Source organism: Tubulanus polymorphus, chromosome 10 (assembly GCF_964204645.1).
Source record: "Tubulanus polymorphus chromosome 10, tnTubPoly1.2, whole genome shotgun sequence".
Classification (NCBI taxonomy): domain Eukaryota; kingdom Metazoa; phylum Nemertea; class Palaeonemertea; order Tubulaniformes; family Tubulanidae; genus Tubulanus; species Tubulanus polymorphus.
The window spans coordinates 7,778,871-7,802,454 of NC_134034.1; the positions used below are offsets into that span (position 1 = coordinate 7,778,871).

The 23,584-nt window shown below is 38.3% G+C and overlaps 1 protein-coding gene across 3 annotated transcripts in view; it reads right to left on the reverse strand.

Annotated features, from left to right (window-relative positions):
- LOC141912255 (uncharacterized) overlaps nt 1-23,584 on the reverse strand; it is a 159,258-nt gene that overhangs the window by 125,844 nt on the left and 9,830 nt on the right. For all 3 annotated transcript variants that reach the window (XM_074803480.1, XM_074803478.1, XM_074803477.1), the window contains exon 3: nt 8,309-8,388. In XM_074803480.1, the coding sequence (XP_074659581.1) occupies nt 8,309-8,388 (80 nt within the window). The remainder of the gene's footprint in view (nt 1-8,308; nt 8,389-23,584) is intronic.

Genomic DNA, 23,584 nt, shown 5'->3' on the forward strand with positions numbered 1-23,584 from the left:
CATCCGAAAATGAAATTGATTTTACAAATCGAATATTAACAGAAATAGATATTACAGTATTAGATAATAAAATAATGCACTATTATACGCTTCTTATGATCTTCGGTTAAGCTATCACTTCTAACAAGCAAAGGGTTCAATATTCATTTAGGAACAAGCAGAGGACAGCGTGACAAAGTAAATATCACATGGATTACTTAAAAATTGATTGTATCGAAATAAACAATAATTATAGGTTAAATCTAAGTATTTTAGATAAATTTTTTTGGGAAGTCTTTCATCCAGGTAATGAGAGATATAAATCATTCAAGGATATAATTCATTTCATAAACACATGATTCTATTTGTATATTCCTGTCTCATGTTATCCTTGAAGACAAATTAAGCCTCAAAGACAAATTTATTTTGTTTTTCATTGTGTCGAGTGTCATCAACAGTGATGGCATCGTCGATATAACCAACTATACTATGGCCTTCTTTTCTCAGTGTTGCAAAAACTGGTTTCAGTATTTTCGTAAACACACGCAGGGAACATTTTAGTCCTTGGGGTAAGCAAGTGAACTGATAGCACTGACAATCCCAGAAAAACCTCAGGAATTACCTACATTCATCCGCTACCTTAATTGAAAAATCAGCATCTTTTAGATCAATTACTGTAAACCAACAATTTTTCTTGACTGAAGTTAAGACATCTCGAATTGTCTCCATCTTAAAATGATGATGCTCAACATAATCATCAAAATATTTTAAATTGAGGATGACCTGATATGATAGGAGCCATGTCTGGTTTGCTGACGATAAACATTTAATAACTGGGAACGATGAGCCCCTAATCTGGCCGAATATTTCTTCGTGTTAAGTTTTTACTTATAACGTCCGTATCAGAGATATCTTTTATCATCTTAGCCACATCGTCACCAAATAACCAATCACTACTCATCTTCAACTGAACCGCCTATAGTTTGGTATACGGAACTGGAATGTCCGCCTTAATCAACTCTCTACATGCTTGACACGATTTAGTGAGCACTGAAGGACAAATAAGGATAATGTCTGACATCAAGGAACTAATCTCCTTCATTTGAACTGTCTTTCCGGATTGAATTCTGTCAATCAATAAAACTACTGGCAATAAACCTGATAACAAAAGTTATTATCGTTAATCCTTTACTGTTTCCTCATCTCATCCCAAACTATATTCTATGTTTTGGGTACCTTCATATTTACACAGTTCGCCGGAAATGGATATTTAGCTACAGTGTCCTTCAACTTTGTTTCGATGGGCTTGACACGAAGCCCCGCATTAATTGTAGCAGCTAATGTGGATAAAATCTCAGGACCTTTCTGAGATTCTTGTTCAAAGAATGACGAATCTCCAGCATTAGGCGTGCCAGAAGTAAGTTTATCTAGGCCCTCAAATGGATCTATCTGCCTGACTCTGCTGAGTCTGAGAGTACAAACGATTGTCATTGTATTCTCCTTCTTCTAAATCATCAAACTCGCCATCATCCAAAATTTCGTGAAGCGAAAATGAAGCGAAATCTAGCCGCTTGATTCTGCTGCTAGTGACTATCAAAAATTCTGTGAATACCACGGAAAAGTGCTGGGTTTCCCCCCGAATGAACCTGATCACAACTACTACCGCTGCAATTCTTGGTAAGCCGCATCGTCCTCAGTGCCATCTCGCGACAAACGCCCGATTTTCTCCTGGCTAGTCTGAGTAACCTCCATCAGCTTTTAGCCTTGTTCTATGGCTAGAACTACGAGTAGGATGCGATTTACTATCGCACCTTTACTCTTCCTTCTGGAAGGAGTAGGGTGAACAAAATAAAAAATCATTATTCCCGCTGTACCCTGCAGATGGGATCAAGACAGTAAAACCACGCCTTGGTGTGTTCAACTCCGAAGAAAAAACAATCGTAGTACCGGTAGTACTATTACTATTAGAAGTCAGCGCCACTCCTAACATCCGCTTTATCCATGATTCCACTGTTAGGCGAATAAGAGCAACTGTTCGAACAACTCCGCAACAACTTATAATCCTTATAATGACACAGGAACAATCAAAAAGTCTTATAATCTTGATAAAACCAAAAAATTTTTTGATTTCTAAAAACACGCAGCCAATCGGCGGAAGAACCAAGAACGAACCGATTGGCAGGAACAACAGTGACGTCATCTCATGAGACACCGTAGAAAAAACGAGAGAAATTAAATTTGTATTCACTCTGAACCGTTTAAAATTTCTGTGGTTTCTATGGTACACCTTGATGTTTTTATTGCTTGGTTTGTCTATCTTTAGTTCTGACATATTGCTTCTGTTTTTGATCTTGCGAGTTTATATACTTTGTCACTTTATTTCTGGTCAATCCACCTGATGATGATGGCTACAGCCGAAACGTTGTGGTTTCAAAATAATAAATTCTATGGTATAATTTGATTCAAAGTATGGGATTTCTTCATTTATAGGGTAAATCATGTTAAACAAATGTTTTTTTCCCGACTTCTGACATGTACTAGTGCACAATCATCATCTAAGTACAAATGGCGTTCTAGTACAATGTCATATTGAGAGTATTGTTATGAAATGAGGATTTTACAGTATAGTTTCAATGTCAAAATGTATATCTTATGATTATCAGTAAAATAACATAGGTAATAGACTTATTGATTTAGTAATTACCAATTTTGGAGAAAGATAATCAATATCATCAGAGTTCTCAATTGTAAATTGTAAGTTCGGCACTCTCTCACATGTCAGTTTTACGCTTATGTCAACTCTAGTCATTACTCATAACTATATTATAAACATTTTTGAGAATAGTTCAGGATAGAGGACAGACAGTAAGAACAGTACAGAGTTAGAGTCGGAGTTAGAGAAACGCCGAATAAGTTCTGAAGCTGACAAGGGCCGACCTGCGAGTCATGAACTCCCGATATTAAAGCGAGTCATGAGCTTTGTCAAACATTAAATAAATAATATTCACGTCAGATCATCAAAAATATACTAGTTAGTATTCTCCTCAACTGGATTCAGATTTAAGAGACGTTCAACAAAGGATCGCTTCCGATAGAGAGCACACCACTTTAATAGTCTCTCTACAACAAACGCATGGTATCAACTGCCACTAAAAAATATTTCTATTGACAAAGTCATAGAGTCTTTTATGTATGATCTTTTCCAGTACTTTAGATAAAACTTAGATAAGACTAGGAGGGATATCGGTCTATTATCAATGTCTTTTTTTTCTTTAGCTTTATAAATAGGTACAACTTTAGCAGTTTTCATATTTGTAGGGAAGAATTTGTAGTTGAATACAATTGTTGAAGGTATAGAAATCTCATGGGCAATACATTTTTATTAGGATGTTATTCAAATCATCATGACAACAGCTGCATTTGTAAGGTTGACTGTTTGTGAAAGTTAGAACTTCTTTTTAGTCTGTAGGAAAAAGAAATATTGAGTTATTGTTAGATGCTTCAAATATGCATCATACTAATCATTGGTAGAATTCTGTATTTTTGAAGCAAATGATGTTCCAACTGTACTGAAAAATCATTGAAAGAATTACATATTTCTACAGGATCAGAAATTACTTTTCCTTTCATTGTAAAATTACTAGAAGTAACACATATTTTATCATTTTGCTTACCTATGACTGTTTTCAAAAAACTCCACAGCTTCCTTGCATTATTTTCAAATGATAAGATTTTGTCAGTGAAATACATTTCCTTAGCCCTACGCTTTTTATAATTTAAGTTGTTCTGTTAATTTAAGTAGCTTACATATTGTGGGTGAGTTTTCTCAAGTCCTATAACTTTTTTATATATTTTATCTTTAGTGCGGGAAGTTATACCAAGTCCTTCAGTCATCTCAGGTTTATTAATGTTAAGTTTTCTAGTGGTTTTTAGTTTGCGAGGAGATACTTCGTCTACAGAATGTTTTATACAGAATGTTTTTTGCACAACAAAATCATAACTGACTTCACAGTTTAATTCTTGCAGAGTGTTCCAATTTGTGTTAGACAATTTTTGTTTTATTTTTACGACATTTGCATCAGATAAATCTCTATAATAAAACAGTTCATTAACTACTTTGGTTGTATGCTTTTGTATACTAATTGTAACGAGGCACCCATAATGATCAGATACATGATTAGTAAGAATGTAGCGTTCATAATGATTGAACTCTGTGCTAAGATTTATTTAATCCATCATAGTTGCTGTTTTACAACAGGGATGAAAACGGCCCATATTGAAAAAGTCGGAAAATATTTCCAAAAAAAATAATTTTTTTGAGGAACAAAAATCAGTATCTTTTAGCCAAAAAACTTACTTCCTTTTGGTCAAAAAGTTAATAGTTTGGGCCTGAACAAGAGCCGCTTTTTGAATGAGATGCCATATTGGTTTCTCCGACTCCACAGTTGTGCTAACAACTGCCGAAAACCGTCTTAAGGAGCACTCGGATGATATCATTGACGAGAAAGCGTGAACACATCAGTCCAGTTCTACAGACACTTTACTGGCTACCGGTCAAAGAACGGATTATTTACAAACTGCTCACGCTTGTATTTAAGTGCTTGCACAATTTAGCACCTGTTTATCTATCCGACTTAATGCTGCCGTACTCACCCACCCGTTCTCTACGCTCCGACTCGCAGAATCTGCTCACCGTTAGAAAATACAGACTAGAATCATTTGGTGGAAGATCTTTCAATGTGCATGCTCCCGTTATTTGGAACTCGCTCCCATCTCATCTTCGATCTCTAGACAGCTTCGCAGCATTTAAAACTGGACTTAAAACATTTCTTTTTACCCGTCGCTTCTGTACCGCTGGGGAGCGCCTTTGAACACTGATTACAGTGAAATCGGCGCTATACAAATATAAATATTCATTCATTCACTCCTAACTACGGAGCACTCCGATGTGACGTCCGCGATTGAGGTGATTTACATTGTTCTCAGGAATAAAAAAAATGTTAGAAAAGGTCGGAAATCCGTCTAGGGTCAGAAGATTTTCATCCCTGTTTAGAAATAACTATAGTTGGTCTTATGATAGTTGGTAATAAGTTATAACTTAGATTTTAATTTGAAAATGTTTTAATGTTGATTAATTTTTATTAGGTCAAGATTCTGGTCCATGCCTAATATAGCGCGTTTATTTTCTCGACTTATATCTTCAAGCAAGTTGTTTAATCAGACAAGAATACCATTTCACTTGTTCCTATAGATTCTATAGATCTCACCTAGAATAATATTTTTAGAGTTTGTTCGTTTTATTCCGAGGATACACGATTCAAACTGTATTTCTTTAAAAATTGAAAGATCACCTCCAATTTTTAAAATCGATTTCATCAATTATAAAGATTTCAATTCCCCCTCGAATTAGATTGGTGCCTAGCTTTTCTACAAAATTATATCGCAGTATATGATAGAGATCAAAATTTACGTCGTTTAGAAATGTCACGCATAACACTTCTACATCTATTACATGATTGCATTATCCGCATTTTTTGATTATATTTTTTAGTTCATAGTTTAGACGGTAAATTATGAATATTCAAATCAAGTAATTTAAGACAACCTATACAGTCATACTGCCTAAGCTCTGATGATTCAACGTAAGAAGACAATTTTTCAAACATTTTCAAATCATCATCAATTAACCTTGAAAAATCAAATTCTTTATCATTACAAATTTTCTCCAGTCTGGTCGACATATATCCATGTTACCTAGACACATACTTATCAAAAAGTCTAAGCAAGCTAGTACTCTAATGAAAGAATGAGTAAATGATAACATGATGGATGGATAAACATTTAATAACATTTCTAAGTTTATGTTGGGGTACTCAACAACCTGAATATTTTAAATCTTGAGTTGGATATGATATTGTTATGGAATGCAGGAGTTTGTCTAGGGAAATATTATCTGAGAATTCACAGCAATAAAATGTATAGAAAACTGGCCACAGATATTGCATTAAGTGAGAACATTTCAAAATTAAGTCCATGTTTGTTTTTGGCAGGATATATCACAACTATGTATAAACATGTAAGTGAAGTATAGAAGCTATTTACAACATATGCAATATATGCAATGCATGAAATTCAGGTTGGCTGGGAATCTATATTAATGTCGCCATGAAAAGAAGGAAAAATCAATTTATCTTAAAACTTCAGAATGAAATGAAATGTAAAGTAATGACAATTGGTAAACCAATTTAACTCCAATCTCGATTGTTATTGGTTAGAGTAGAGAATCACTCACTACAAATCAGATCCCCAAAGAGTATCTTCAGAATCTTCAGATCTTATCTGAATCACTCTAAATACAGCTATACCCCAAACTATAGCGTGAGCATAGAGCCTTTTACTAGTTTCTCAGTGTGTTTATGTTGTCACGAATCACTGCAAATCTGAAGCATATGTTGCTGCAGTGTATTTATAACAGGGAATCTGGCAAGCTATCTTAAAATGGTCACTTTTCAATCGTTGACTTTTAGAAACGATGTGTTTTGAGAGTAGCTGTTATGGTAGGAGTTACTATCACAAAGTCACTGTTTACAGGCAGGTGGTTTTACAGTCACCTCTACTGCTAGTCAGAGCCAGATGTTTTAAAATGGTCACTTTTCAGAAGTAGACTCTTTCAAACAGCTACTAAAGAAAACCAACTGAAAGGTAGAATATTTCAGAGAGACCGTTTTGAAATGTATACTACTGGAGAAGTAGCCGGTATTGTTAATTGCTTATTATTCTCAAGCGGCTACTAAGTACAAGTAGACAATGAGCTCAAAAGTGCGATAGACATGTTCTTGGATTAAGCCTTTCATTTGGCAGGATTGATGGGAATAATTTACAGTAAAACATATGACCACGGATAGTTCAAGCTAAGTGAAAATCATAGAGTATGTTTACTGCAATTTACGAAAAAGCAATAATTCGTTCAACAAGAATATGCAATGAGGAGATGTGAACTAAGTGGAAACGTATAATTTCCATGTCTATATATGAGTATGTATGTCAGCGGAAACGGATGTGAACGGGTAACCAGGGCCAAAGCAGTTGTCTCGGATGCCGCCTCAATTTAGGCCAGACCAAAACCCAGTGGGCAACAGGAGTGACGGGGCCGGTTGGCCGAGTCCCCACAACTTTAGCCCTGTGGGATTGCTGAACGGACCTTGCGGTCAAGGGCTCCCTCGAGGGAAAGCCGGCCTGCACCCCTACCAGTAGAGGAGGAGGTGCCATACGATTCATGAACCTGAGAATGGGCTTTGTAATCTCTAGAGTCCGACATAAAATTAAGTCAATTGCTGAAAACAAGAGCAAAAATGAAACGACTCGCGAAGAATTAATCTAATAATTAATCAATTAACTCTTTAGCTAATAATTTCAGGATAAAATTCGGTTGTCGGCGGCCTCAGACTGCTCCCTAAGCGAGAAGTTACCGACCAATTCAATCGACCATACGGAAAAGGAACATGCGGAAGGAAACTGTTGCACCAGCAGCGAGAATTTAAGATCGAATTTATTGCAAATCTGTATAGGTAAAACCTATATGGAACGGACTCACCGAAAAAGCTTTATGAAAGAACTCCAGGGTACTAGCTCGGTCCTGGTGCCATCAACACTTGAACCAGCTTGAACACGAATAAGGATAACATCTAGCAGCACCCAATGGGCAGCACCCAATAGAAAAACACCAAAATGAGGGCGCTATACGGAAAAAATTGAGTCGCCACCATATGTACCGCGTATTCCAAAAAATGTTTGGCGGTATTATACCGCTAAACATTTTTTTGAAATACCCGGTATAGTTCCCAACTGAGGTAATTTCCATAATGTGCACCACGTAACGTACCCTAAAGGGATTATAGTAGTGGCCCCACAATAATCGTGCAGATCATGTCAGTCTATATGATCACATAATTGCACACTAACATAACTGTGGTGGTCATCTAGGATGACCTGCATAAATCAAAAAGTAGAGTTGATCCTCCTTATGCCTCAAATCCACACACCAAGCGCAAAAGCAGAATATATATGTATACTGTCCCACATAACAGGCCATCACTGACGAGTGGGCATGCAAGATTGTATTGACAGCACACAGCATAAACCCAGCAGAATTTTGTGGGTGGCATATGGTCACTCAAAACAAGAGCATTGCATTGTGTTATATATGCAAGAGTCACAAGAAAGATTTTGATTACTTATGCTATAGGCCTACTGTATTATTTAGCTTTCCATAGATCAGGGTCTATGGAAAAGTTCTGCACTATAAGCTAGAGTTCTTAACACCACATACCTTGTATGCAATAAGAGTATGCTCCTCGAGATAACCAGGGCTATCCCCTCTTGTTTCAAGAAAATTCCATGTATTTGTCTCTGAAAAATCAATAACAATATATAGGCCTCAATATAATTCAACAAACACCTTCTATTGATCAGGTGTATGCATGCCCGCATAGCAGGAGATTCAACTTTTTTTTAATAACTAAATTTCTTCTTGACATGGGCTTGCTGACAAAATAGTTCATGATCACCTGTGTGAGGGATCTCAATACCAAAAATGAGTTGGTTGGCTCATTAATGGACCATGTCATACCTGGCAAATGGCATTCCCGTAAGACTCCCTCACATAAAATACCTGTGAGACACCTCAATATGGCCTATGTTATTGCTTTGATAAGCTTTGAGCTTTTTTGATTGAGTTTCCAGGGTCTGATACAGGTTACATGACATGTGGACATCATAAAGACTGCCGACTTTTCTTTGGAACCAACTTCAATCTCTAGTAAGACAATTGTGTAGAAACAATTAACTTATAACAGCCACCAACTATTCAAAACAATTGGATACTCTAATTGACAAAAGCCATCAAGTTTCACCAATATCGATAATGTCATGAACCTTTTATCTACCATTCTATCTAAATCGCAAACGCACGTTCTTGGATATGGACTCAATTTTGCAAAAAATTCAGTACAATGAATTAGATTTTCATTTTGATATGCCGGTTGATTGTCTCTTAGATTTAATTGAACTTTGTACAAAAAACTTATATTTTCAATTTGGTTCTAACTTTTTTAACAGATTTTTGGTATGGCTATGGGGAATCCAGAATTCCCCTGTTTTAGCTGGTTTATTTTTAGAACATGTTGAAAGTGAAATTCTCCTCTTTACACCGAAAGTAGACTCAAACTTTGGCGACGTTACGTTGATATTCTTTGTTTAGTTTCCCCTGATTTCAATTTGAATGGGTTCTTACATTATTTGAACTCTTAATATCCTACTCTGAATTTCACTTTTGAGTGGTAAGAAAATAACTGCAACTCGTTTCTCGATGTGCTCATTCATAATTTTGAAACAAATTCGAAATTCTCTGTATATAGAAAACCGACTAATGCTGAAGTTTATCTTCATTTTTTCTCATTTACTCCTCTGAACATCAAAATTGGAATAGCCAAAGGATAATTTTTTCGAGCTCTACGTAATTGTGATCAAGAAACTATCCTATCCGGACAAAATTTTGAACAAAGCTTATTTCAAAGCCCGAATTTCTCACTTTGGACGTAATGACCTGACCACAAAACGCAGAGCTCAGAATATTATAATCCCGTATTTACTTACTTTGGAAAGCTTTAAATCACATTAAGCACCATTGACACTAGATTAGTCTTTCAATATAATAACAAACTCACAGATGTTTCAACCAAAAACAAACACAACAGTGAGCTGTGAATTGAGTCTGGGGTCAATAAGATACCATGTAAAGACTGAAATATGATGTACATTGGTGAACCGGGACGTAATCTTAATCAGCGTATTAAAGAACACAGAATAGATATCCGCAACCAAAAGCCTAAGAGTGGGATAGCAAATCATGTCTTTACAACCAATCATAATTTGACTTTCAGAATTCGAAACTTATATATCCTGTAAAGACATTCATAAGAGACACATAGTAGAATCAGCCCTAATACATTAACTTTCAAAATCTAATTTATCAAACTTAATTTACTCATAACGAGCCTTTCAAATGTCATGAGTTACAATTTTGTAATAGATTTTGGTAAAAAAATATGCCTAGGTGACAATGAAATCAGAAAATACTAAGTTATTTGGCGATTCAATGCCTCCTTGTGACCATATACAAGAACCAATGACATTCAACATCACCGCAATTGTAGAATATGCCATGAGGCCATCCCAAATTAATTTGCCACAACACCGACAAAAGTTTTCAGGATGAATCGGTAGGTAAGGAGAAATTTTTTTGGCAAAATTTTAGGACAAAAAAAATTTATCACATTTTTTATATAAAAACAATATCACAAATTTGCGTTGTGCACCGGAAATTTGTCTAATTTGCCTATATTTCAAGAATAATTGTAAAATTCTTACTTCGTCCGGAGCGTCATCTCTGTGTTCAAAATGAAACAGTACATTAAATATAGGCACGCTATAACATTTATCAGCTTCTATAGTCACTAACTAGAGGACCAAAGGTCCTGTGCTCTCGAGGTACTGTCTATTATTAAATCAATGAAACATATTACATTGTTCATTCTACTAATCTTATAATTATGCAGTATCTTTTCGCTTTAACAACTGCCTTGGGCACTACGGTGAGACTGGACGCCACAGACAGTGGTAGACAGGAACAAATACGTCAGATCGATTTGTTTTACCTTAAACTTTAGAGTGAGATATGGCCGGTTATAGTACAAAAAGATCAACAGACCAATGTGTATCACTTTCAAAGACTTGTTAATAATAATTGGACTGATGATAACTTAAATGAAAATCTATGATTAAGTTAAGTTCATTCAAAAAAACTTATTTCACTGTATAAACTAGGGGTCCAGGGACACGATGCCCACTTGGGAAGTGGTTTCAAATGCTCAACAATCTAACAATTTCAATATTCAACGCCCCCTGGTGACCATATACAGAATCCAATGACCTTGAAACTCACCAAAATCATAGAACATGTCAGCAGCTACGATTTTGTAATTGATTGTGATAACAAAATATGCCTCGTTACCAATTTAATATGGAAATACTAAGTCATTCTACTATTCAACGCCCCCTGGTGACCATATTCAAAACCCAATGACCTCGAAACTCACCACAATCATAGAATATGTCACGAACTACAACTTTGCAATTGATCATGGTAACAAAATATGCCTAGGTACCAATATAATAAGGAAATACTAAGTTATTCTACTATTCAACGCCCCCTGGTGACCATATAGAAAAACTTATGTCCTTAAAACTCGCAACAATCATAGATGATGTCATGAGCTACAACTTTCCAATTGATTGTGGTTACAAAATAGGCATTGATACGAATGTAATAAAGAAATGCTAAGATATTGTATTATTCAACGCCCCCTGGTGGCCATATACGAAATCCAATTACCTTGAAACTCACCACAATCATAGAACACGTTATGAGCTACAACTTTCTAATTGATTGTGGTGGCAAAATACGCTTAGGTATCAATATAATGTGGAAAAACTTTTTCCAACTTACGAATGAGTACTGGTGACACCAAGATGGCCGCCAATTGCGTCATAATTGGCTGATTAAAAATACCTGTCTCAGGTATAAAACATCCCTTTCCAAAGAATACCCATCACAAATTGTAATGAGAAATGGCAAACCAGTAGGAAGCTACAGGACTCAGAATTCGTGCCAAAATTAACATTTTTGGGCACTAAAAAGGTCATTGGACGGCCATCTTGAGTCCGACCGACCCAATTTTTGTTATGTTGATGGGCCCTGGGGGGATTCACATATATCCGAAAGATCAAGGTAATTGATCGAAGCGTCTTCAAAATTTCCCTCAAAAAGTTCAAAAATGTGTAAAAAGTGCTGATTTTGGTGAACAACAATGGCTGCCAGTCTTGATTCTGACAGGGCCAGTTTTCGGGCTGAAGATGTGTCTAGGGTAGATACATGTGTAACCCAAATATCAAGACATTACCTTGGAGCGTCTTCAAAACTTCCCAAAATAACTGGATTCCGTCTACGGACGGACGGACGGACGGACGACGGACGAAAAGTGAACGCAATAGCCCGCTGGGACTAAAAAGTGGGCTAAAAATGTGCATATCAATAACGCGAGTGGCAATATGAGCCTATGCTGTCACTGTAATGAGTGCAGTGTGAGACCTTGGAGTAATCATTTGAATGGAGGTCGCTCGCCATTCATTCTATGGATCGATCATAGTTTCTGTCAATCAACTACAGCTGCGCGCGTTAGAGGCAGAGTAAACAATCGAGCACACTCCGGCTGTTTCCGGCGTTGCTCGGCACTTAAATACGCTTAGTAACCTCATAAACACCGTGACGGCTTACTTCATTGCCGGCGGATTCTCCGAATTGGATTTTGAAAATCTTTCAATGTCGGAGTACTAGATTTTTAAGGGGTCATGAAGAAGTTTTTGAGATATGGCTAAAAGTATTTTTTATCATCAATATTAATTTATTTATTGATTTAGTGGTGAAGAAATAAATTTTTAATTCTTCAATTAGTGTTAAAACAAGACTTTTGCTCGGCCGCGCTGATTCCTTCCCAACCCGGAAGTGTGATGTCATTCTGAGAACCCAAACCAAAACAACATGGTGTGGTGTATAGAAACAAACAGCGATTAAAGTGCAAAATAGTGACTCAAATACATCAGATTCCAATCAAACGTCTGAAGTTTAGGAAGCCAACAGTTGTAATTAATAGAGAGTCGAAATCATTTCATTTAATTTAGACCCGATGCCTCAGAACATAGCAATTTGTGACTATAGTACAGCATATTTCTACATCGTGGAGCAGAGAGCATTCATCATCATTTAAGTCATTCCCTCTTTGTGAAAACCACGCGGAGGGGATTACTGATATAGACCTCGCAGATATTTCTGTGGGTAGAGATATTTTTATCCAGTACTGGACCATAAAAGCGTCCTGAAACCGTAAACTTGTTCGTGATTCCCAGCACAGCCTGCGCCAGTGTAATAGTAGTGTGTGCTGCATACATACAGTCAGTCAGTATGTTGTACATACTACAGCGATGTGGGTCACTGGGGAAAGCCAGTACTATATGCAGTGGAAAGCGCGTATCTCTTTAGTCTTACTAGGTATTGAATTCGCAGAAATAGCGTCACTTGGCAGAATAAAAGGCTCTCAGATAATCAATGCAGATCAGGTCAGTGCATTGAACCATGGTCACACAACTTCCAATAATCGGTACATAAACAATGTACTTAATGCCTTCTCTACAGGTATGATAATAGGAAGTGTCATTGATGGTCGATATGTCAAACATACATCATCGAACAAAAACTGCATTCTCAATGTCACCACTGATGAGTTAAGAGCTACACCTACTGAAGTCGAGGCCAATAATATTACCGACTCCGTGATAACCATGGAGAATTTCTTTAAAACATGATGAAGAGTGTCCCCGAATTCTTGAAACACGTATCGACAAAAACAATGCATTGTGGCTTAAATATCATCATTCATCCAAATGGCTTTCTATGGACGATAGGGATCTAGATTCACTATCAGAATATTACAACATGGTTCTAAATAAAGCAAACTTAGCTGCTGCTACAATGGATTTCGAGGATTCAATCAGGCATGGTTCACGACATAACCGCTTTATTAATGGAAATCCGATTAAGACTCGCCTCGATGAAAACGAGGTGTTAGAATATTTTGTATTCCATAGCCGTTATGAGCCCCCTAGATGGTATAAATGGCATGAAGTTATGCCAGGAAAGCAGGGCCTTTATGCCGAACGTTTATTAAGGAAATATGTTTAATCCTTACTACATATTATATCTAACTTCATCGCTAGTATCAAAATATAATAATAATTTATTGAGCCTAAAATCCATATAAAATATGCTCATTGGCTTTACAATATAAAGACACAATTTAATCATAAAGATAGAAAAAACAAATTACATCATTAGTTAAAAGCTTTAGTGAACAAATGGGTTTTAAGTTGTGATTTAAAAACATCAGTAGAAGGACTAGATTTAATTGCATCTGGTAAGGAGTTCCAATGTAGTGGGGCGGAGTAAGAAAAGGCCCTGTGACCCGCAGAGACTAGATTGACACGAGGGATGACTAGAAGTGATTGACTGTTTGATCTTAACACTCTAGAGGATGCCTAGTATTGCACTAATGATTTCAAATATTGTGGGCCTGACCATTCAAGGATTTATAAGTAAGGATCAAGATTTTAAATTGGATGCGGTATTTGATTGGAAGCCAATGCAGATTGTGTAGAATCGGTGTTTTGTGACCAAATTTTGAGTTTCGATCCGGGCAGCAGAATTTTGAACACGTTGTAATTTATCTAAAATGTTGTCAGGGAGGCCAAAGAGTAAAGAGTTGCAATAGTCAAGGCGAGTTGTCACAAAAGCGTGAATAAGGCGTTCAGCAATTCCTTGATTCAAAAACTGTCTGATCTTACTAATGTTTCTAAGGTGAATTTTGATAAATCCACGTTTTAAAGGCACTGTCGAGCCGTAAACATCGGAAATTTGGCTCCGTTCAATTAGTAGCCATGTTGTGTTTTCTTTCCGACATTTCTCTCTTCTTTTCGAGGAAGAGCTATCGAATTATCCCTCTCTCCTCCACAATCAATTTCAAAGTCAATTTTATGAATTTATTGCTCAGCGGGTCCGAGTCCAAGAGTTAACGGCGTTCGCGTCCGGCGTTCGCGTGTCTGACAGGTTTACGGGCATTTGTTTGTTACCTCTTTAATATTTTTGATTTCTTGTTATTCCGGTTATTTCATTTAAGTATATTGCTGATCAGTTCATGTAACCAAAAGCGTCAATATGTATGGAACCAGGAACGTTGAGCGAAGAGAGCAAAAGAGGAACACATGCGTTTAGTAAGATGACTATCGAGTGTACTGATTTATTTACTGAGACGGATATACAGATGGTTGATTACAATATAGGTCATTAACAGAGTTCAAGTATAGGATAGATACAATTCCTAACACTCCGGCCCCAGGAAATAATGGTTACATAAATTCGACACATTACAGAAAAATGATATTTAAACGCAAACTACTAAATATTAATGAACAAACTACATTACCTAGATTGCTTATGATTGTAGAACATATTGTCATTACGTTGTGGTTTATAGATTGAATAGATATTAGAATTATTGTAAGCTAAGAATCAAAGTCACGTAGTTCAAAAGTAAGATAAGCTTTGGAAACATTAAACTAAACTATGAATATATATTTCGTTATACAATCAACGTGTCGTGAGAATTCAATCAGAGTAGATCATTATTTAGTACATATCAATCATTTTAAGTTCAATTCAGCAGACCAATCTTTGATGCAACGTTTCGCTTGAACGGCTGCGTTTCTCGTTCGGCACGGGTTGAACGGTATTTCATTCGAATTGTCCTTATCGGTATTTGTCGCGTTGTCACATCGCGATTCGGTATCGCACGTTTCGGGATCACAATTGATTTCTAACGGATACAACTTCATTATAGGTCGATTTGTCATACCGTTCTTTGTTTTGATCATCGCAGATCGTACAAGTCCATCGGAGCCGCGATTTATATCGGTAACCAAAGCAAGGTTCCAGTTCGCTCGTTTAGTTTCGTCGGAGTGAACCATGACAACGTCTCCGATTCTAATTTTATTCTCGGTGTGTCCCTTTTTACAGTTATTCGCATGTGATTCGCGTAATGCTGGTAGGTATTCGTCTCTCCAACGCTTTTCACATGTTTTGAAAAGATTATCCAAATACACAGATCTTTTCTGAAAATCGGATCTTTCACGCGGTATGTAATTCGGATCGATCAGTTCTTCTTCGCAGACAAATGCGTGCGGGAGTGAAGTTAGTCTTCTACCGTTTATTAGGTGAGATGGTGTCAAGGGCTCCAATTCGTTTACGTCGGACGACACATATGTTAGCGGGCAGTCATTAACGGCTGCTTCGACTTCCGTAAGCAGGGTGTTCAATTCGTCGGCCGTTACGGATGTTCGTCCTAGCGTCTTCTTGATCGCATTTTTTGTGACGCCAATTAGTCGTTCGTAGAATCCCCCGAACCATGGGGCGCGTTTGGGAATAAATTGCCATTCCACGTATTTCGAGAGGAAATCTTTTACGGTTTTCTCCTCCTGTAGTTTCGCGATAAAATCGGCGGCGTTTGTGAAGGTTGACCCATTGCCCGATATCATTAATCGCGGTAATGATCTCCTGCTAGCGAACCTACGAAAGGCGCGAATGAATGATTCGGTTTTCATGTCTAAAACCAATTCCAAGTGTACCGCCCTGGTAATAGCGCACGTGAACAAACAAACATAGGCTTTATTATCGCGCGCCGTAGCTGACCTATAATAGAGAGCACCGGTGAAATCGACACCAGTTACAGCGAATGGTTCCTTATGATCCACGTGGCTGACTGGTAACGGCGGAGTTAGAGGCGGAGCGTACGGTTTCCCGCCGTTTTTTAAGCAAATCACACTTTTTCGGATCACCGAATTTACGGCCTGACGAATACGCGGTATCCAGTGTGTTTGACGGATGAACGATATCGTAGATGACGCTCCGGAGTGAAGGTTCAACACGTGTGCGTTCTGAATCATCAATCTAGTATACAGATGTTTGATGGGGAGAAGAATCAGGTATTTCGCGCCATATTTGATACTCGCATTTTGTAACCGCCCACCGCATCGAATGACACCGTTGTCAGTCACGAATAAGTTTAATTGGCGTGCTAAACCAATCTTACGTTTATTGTACGAGGCCATGATTCCCGGAAATTCGTTATCTTGCAGATTTCGAATCCACGCTTGTTCTGCTAGACGCAAGTCCGGTACCGAAATGTGACGGGTACTTTTATTCCCTTTGAGTCGCGTTATAAATTTCATGACGAGAGCGGTAACGCGTAACAATCTTGGTAGCGTCGCGAATTCGGCGATTTCGATTATGTTATGTAATCCGCATATGTCTGTGATTGCAGTAGTGCAAACGAGTTGCGGCTCGTCGTAGGTGAGCTCGTTGACATGCGTAATAGGCTCATCAAACATTTCGCATACTGGCCAATCGCCGTTCGGAAGCCAATGTGGACCGTTCCACCACAGATCCGAATTTTGAAGTTCGGTCGCTTTTACTCCACGTGTGAGTAAATCGGCTGGGTTGTCTTTCGTGTAACAATACTTGATATCGTCGAAATCTCTCATTCGAATTTCCTTTACGCGGTTTTCAACAAATACGGGTAGCTTTTTCTGACTTCTAATCCAGTGAATAACAATTTGACTGTCAGACCATAGGATGGTCTTCACAATCTGAGATTTCGTCAGCGAATCCACGATAAATTTCGATAGTCGCGTCGCATTGAGAGCTGCCATGAGCTCCATTCGTGGTAACGTGATCTCTTTTAACGGTTTCACTCGCGACTAAGCCATAACAACTGATACGTTATTATCGGAAATGCGTTTCAGATAGGCAACAGCACCGTACGCAACAGTGCTTGCATCGGCAAACATATGCAATTCGCAATTATCGCATATTCCGGTATCGAAATATTTCCGCTTGTAAGATATATCCCTAGCGTTTTTGAGTTCGGGATATATATTTCTCCATTCGTTCGCGAGATTTTCGGGCAAACGTTCATCCCAGTTCAATTTTCCGAGCCATAGCTTTTGAATGAACGTTTTCGCGCGTATGTGTACGGGTGAGAGTAACCCGAGCGGATCGTATAGATCAGACGTAGATCTCACTACTTCGCGTTTCGTTAGTAGTGGCTCAGAGTTATCAGATTTCGACTTCTTGTATGTCAACGAATCTTCTACAGTATCCCATACCAAGCCGACAACGTTGACAGATGCTTCCCGGTCGTGTCGATTGTCTTGTTGCATGACTGCTCTGAGTTGGGGGTTGTTGGTCGACGACGATCTGAGTAAAAACCCGCCCTTCTCCATCATCCGGTTCACCTATTGTAGAATGTGACAGCTTGATCTTCTATTACAGTTAGATGTTATCGACATAAATGTTCTCCATAATGTTTTCTGCTACCGGACACGATTCGTTCTCAAGGTGTGTTTTGATAGCGGCGTTGAGGATGAACGGTGAACTGACTGACCCAAACAACACTGACTAATATTGATACACCTTGAACTGACTTTCTCGGTCCTTTGGGTCAGAAAGCCACAGAAATTTGGTGTATTTTCGATCTTTTTCCTCGAGTCGTACATTCAGAAAGGCTTTTTCGATATCACTGCTGATTGCAATGGTATTGAGTCAGAATCGTAGAAGAATCTGAACGAGATCGTTGATTAACGGTTCTCCGGCTTCCAGGCAATCATTGAGGCTGGGATTCCCTCTTACATTGAAGCTACAATCATAGACAATTCTTATGGGTGTTTTTTGCGAATCTTTCTTTACTGCCTGATGAGGGATGTAGTGGCCTGTATTCGGGTCGTCGTCTGGTATCTCTTCGATAAAGTCTCTTGCACACTGCTCTCGAATAATGTTGTCATAATGCTCTAGTAAATCTGATGATAGGTTGTGTATCATCGCGCGTGTTCGTCTCTTGCATACACTGTAATTTGACGGAAGTGCTTCGTGATCACCTTTCCACGGTAGAGCCGCCACGTATCTTCCATCTCCATCCCGACGAAGTTTTTCGGAACGATAATTGAGATACGATGTAGGTTTCGAGTCGTTTTCGTCCTTTATCCCTATTGTCTCGAGGTCCCAGTAGCGAGATAGGTTTTCCTCTTCGTGAACAGGGCTCGTTAGAAGCTTAAAGCAAGTGGTCATCACCGTCGTTGATGGGAAATCTGTTGGTCCTGACAGGAGATAACCCAATTTTGAGGCAACAGCTGTGGGGCCCTGTCCTCTGATGACCTTATCTTTGACTACAGACCAGTAATGGTCTGCACCTATCAGGAGGTCAATTTCAAACGAATCGGTTGTAGCGTACGGGGCCAACTCAATTTTCTGCAGATAATCATAATTCGTTGCTGCCTTGTATACATAGTTTTTCATCGGTGTTGAGATCTTGATGGCTCCCGATGGCGTTTGTAGTTTTAGGTCAGTCACCCCAACTGATTGGATGCCAGATGTGTTGGCGCCAAATGCCGAAACGCATATAGTTTCCCGGTCGATGAGATTTAGGTCGATCGGAAGTCTTCTAGCGGCATCGTGAGAGATAAAAGAACGCTGCGCTCCCTCGTCGAAAAGAATGTTTACGACAGTGGATCCGGAGTTTGCCGAAATTGAACCCACAGCTGTTTTCAATATGACTGTTCCAGATGTTGGTGTCAATTTGGCCTCTACGATGGTGGGATTTTGCTTCACTGACCAGTTCCCATGGCCTTCTCTCTCAGTGCAAAGTAGTGTGTGGTGTCGCCGATTGCATATTCTGCAAGTCCACCTTGAGTTGCAATTACTAACTTTGTGGGTTCCAAGACAATTAAAACATAGTCTGTTTTTTCGGACAATTTCTTCTCGCTTTTCTGGCGACGTGACGACGGTGCATTCAATAGGTGTGTGGTTTCCTCTACAAAATTGACATTTTCTGATTGGTCGGTCACCTGGTCGTTCGCGTCGTTCGGGGTGTTGATTCCGAGTGATGAATGCTGATACAGATGGTAATTCATATACACTGGTAGGCCTATCTGACGATTCCGCTTCTGAGGCTTCTATTTCTTTCTTCAGAGCCTGTCGAAGCGTAGTGAGCGTCCAGTCTGTGTTGCCATTCCCACGAGTAAGCTGTTTCCTTACTGATCCGGGTATTTTTTCAAGTATAATTGGGACGAGAAGATCACCATACCCGTCTTCTGTCTTCCCTAGAACATTCAAACCACAAATGTAACTTTCTGAATTATCCGAGAATATTTTCAATTGAGTGATGTTTTCTCCTGGTTTAGGGAGCTCCCATAAAGCTTTCATGTATGAACTTCCGATTTTTTGTGTCTGGCCATATCGTGTCGTGAGCAGCTCTAACGCGTTGAGATAATTTGCATCGGTTAGAGCTAACCCTTCGATCGTACGCGATGCCTCTCCGGTTACTAATCCTCTGAGGTACTGAAACTTGACGACATTATCGAGATGTTGATCGTTATGGATAGCTGAGTTGAAACTGTCCATGAAACCTTGCCAAGTGAGTATATCACCGTCAAACTTAGCGAGGGTGAGTTTGGGCAAGTTTAGCGTCTTGGATGTCCATTGGGTGGTGGAGATTTCACTTACATTAAATGTTGATGTATCGGCGCCTGGAGAGGTTTCAATCCGTTTCCGTTCGAGAAACTTTTTTAATTTTTCATTTTTGCTGATAATGTCCGTACTATAGTCGTCGGCTTCGATTATCGCTCGTTCTAGATCATTATCCTCAGTCATTTCGATTATGCCGTTATCTAATTGTTGAATGTTGCGTAACTTGGTCGTGATTACTTCGATTTTGGTTTCCAATTCGTCGAGGTCTTCCCCTGAAATTGTGGGCTTTTCGAGTACCGCCTCAGCCCCGGAGACAGCCTTGGTAGGGTCCTCTTGATTTTCTCTGTCTTTCGATTGTACATGTATTCGTTTGCGGGTCTGCAGTTGTAGCCATCCTGGTCACGGCACCAAAATGTATGGAACCAGGAACGTTGAGCGAAGAGAGCAAAAGAGGAACACGTGCGTTTAGTAAGATGACTATCGAGTGTACTGATTTATTTACTGAGACGGATATACAGATGGTTGATTACAATATAGGTCATTAACAGAGTTCAAGTATAGGATAGATACAATTCCTGACACAATAAACAGAGTTTGAATTTATCAAGTTTAGATAAAGGTCGTTGAGTCGCGTAGGGCTACTAGAATTACGTTCGTCTCATAGAGGAAACAAATTATCGATAGCCTACTACGGTACACACAGTTGACAAACAGTGTTAGGCCTGTGCCGGTTGGTGCGCACTCGGACTAAATATACTGGTTGGCCAGTTGGTTCGGTTGTGAAATGTGGAAGCTAAGAAAGCCTACCGTTATTTATTTGTCTATAGGCCTATTAAAGTAGCCAATACCATTTGAATTACGAAATTGTTACCCGTACGTGACTGTACGGTGATATCAACAGGTTAACCGTTCGTGAGTTCCCTAAAAACGCTGTACTTGAGTTCCTATAATCTGCAAACGCGCATGCGTGAAAGAATAAAGTTTGGGTTAGGTGAGGCTAGGCTATTTTTAAATCAAATTTCATCCACCCTGCAGTTACGTTCCCTGGCACAGTGGGTAACTGGACTACTACTGGATTTTTTTTCGTTTGGTTTCGAATCCCAATATTTCAAGTCTGAGTGTCAACGTACTCACATACGGCTAACCTGTAGAAATCGCCGTACAGTCACGTACAGGTAACAACAGCGTTTTAAGTATTAAGTGAGTACGACAAGCCTACCATGCCTATGTACTACAAACACAACTTTTTCCCTCTCTTCGGCCCTCCAGTGATGTTACTATAACTGGTGCCATTATAACATGGATAGGATTAGGTCAGGACTAGCCTAGTCTAATTCAGTCTATGTACTAATTCACTCGATTGGCCTATTTTTAAAACAATACAGTGAAGTATTCACACGCAGAAAGACTAATTGATTTGAGCCATGTGATTAAATTTGGCCAGGCCTTCTCTGACCTGCTGACATTAATAGTCAAACCAAAACGTTCATGTGGTCACGGCTTGTATACCAAAATCACTGTAGGCCTGTACATTTTGGTATACCGATTTCTCCATTCTTGACTGATAAGTGTACAGCTGTACGTACAGCTGTACGCATTATACAATTGTTCCAATGGGAATAGGGCCTATTGATTGGGCTTATTATTTCCTGCTTTAGAATACTGAAATAAGCCTAACGTTCATTCAAATATCCAACATCGGTGAAAGTTTGATTACAGTATACATGTACTGTAGGTTTTCATGTTGTATGAATATTTTGCAGTTCAAATGGGAATGATGCTGATTCCAATGTCAAACGCAAGAAGTACAGTCAACACCAATGAAGATATCTCTCTTCGACCGATGTTGCACCATAGAAGATCTGATTCTTTCAACTCAAGGAAAGTGATTCAACACGATCGACATAACACTGGAATAGGTTTGCAGTAACTAACGGTTCATTTCATTTACCGTAAAAACCGGCGTATAAGTCTACGCGGCGTATAAGTCGAGGTCGATTTTTAGACCTTCATTTCATGATTTTAACATATATCCGGCTTATAAGTCGAGTCCCTTCTTTTAGAAGAATAATTACTAGTATCATTGTATTGAATAGTTTGTTTTGATAACGATGTGCGCCTTCACGCACGCCACCACGCCTCAGCCTGATTGCTGCTGTGTGTTAATCAATAGACTGTTACACACACGGGTATAATACACTACCATACAGTGATACAATAGTGTGAGTCACACGCTATATATAGCCTAATGTATAAAGCGCTGCTATGAGCGCGCATATATGAATACATCGTTTTAAATGAAGCTGTGTCAAAATGAAAGAAGTTTTTTTTCATTAAATAGCTTTATTTATCATGAATAATTATTGAAACTGTTATAGCAGTGAGAAGATGAACACTGTCTTTTTTGTCTGGTAGAATCAATATTTCTTGTGACCTGAAAATACTTTGTAGAAAACTGTACTTGGCGTATAGGTCGAGGTCAATAATTTAGTGGTAAAATCAAGGGTTAAAAACCTCGACTTATACGCCGGTTTTTACGGTAGTCCTATGTACTTCTTAGCCAATTTGGATTTGATTGATATTGAAACTCTGGAACTGTTAACGAAAGACAAGTAAGACGAGTCGGAAAAAAACAAGTTATGCTTGATTCTCATTTCAAATTTAATTCAAATTCAAATTTATTTTATTACATCATATTTACAAAGCATATCATTGGTTCATACAGTAATAAAAATTAGGACAGAACAAATATTATTACAGAATTTCCAAAAAGGCAATGAATTTCTATAACTAAATGAACACTATTTTTCTAATAACTCAGATCAAGAGTGACTCTCCCGTTTATTAGGAAACACACGCAACTAGTGGAATAGGTTTGATTTACACACATGTTGCAGGTATCAATTGTTTATCACTATAGAATTTGTAAACCATAAAAGCCAAAATCAACATCAGCCGGAAACTCAGACCAAATCATTTCATAATTTATTGATTGAATCTACACTACAATATGTATTTATTCAAATATTTCAATAAAAACATTAAATCTTAAATCTATTCTAAATCATAATACGTTCTTATCTGTAAATTCACTCAATCTATCGACTCAGCAGGTGCTTAAGATGAGTTCTTAATAGGACAGATCCATTTTTAACCATGGTGATAATACAGTATCGTGATGTTTGAATGCCAAAATAAATGCCTAGTCAAATGAATTAATATTTGTTGATTGTACATCCGCGTATGTTCGGTTTCAAACCTGTATCATATTTGACGTTTACACAGTGGTTGCATATTAGGTTCGAATCTGTCAATGCATTTTATTCTATGTATCGATATTTCAATTTACTACAATTCCCA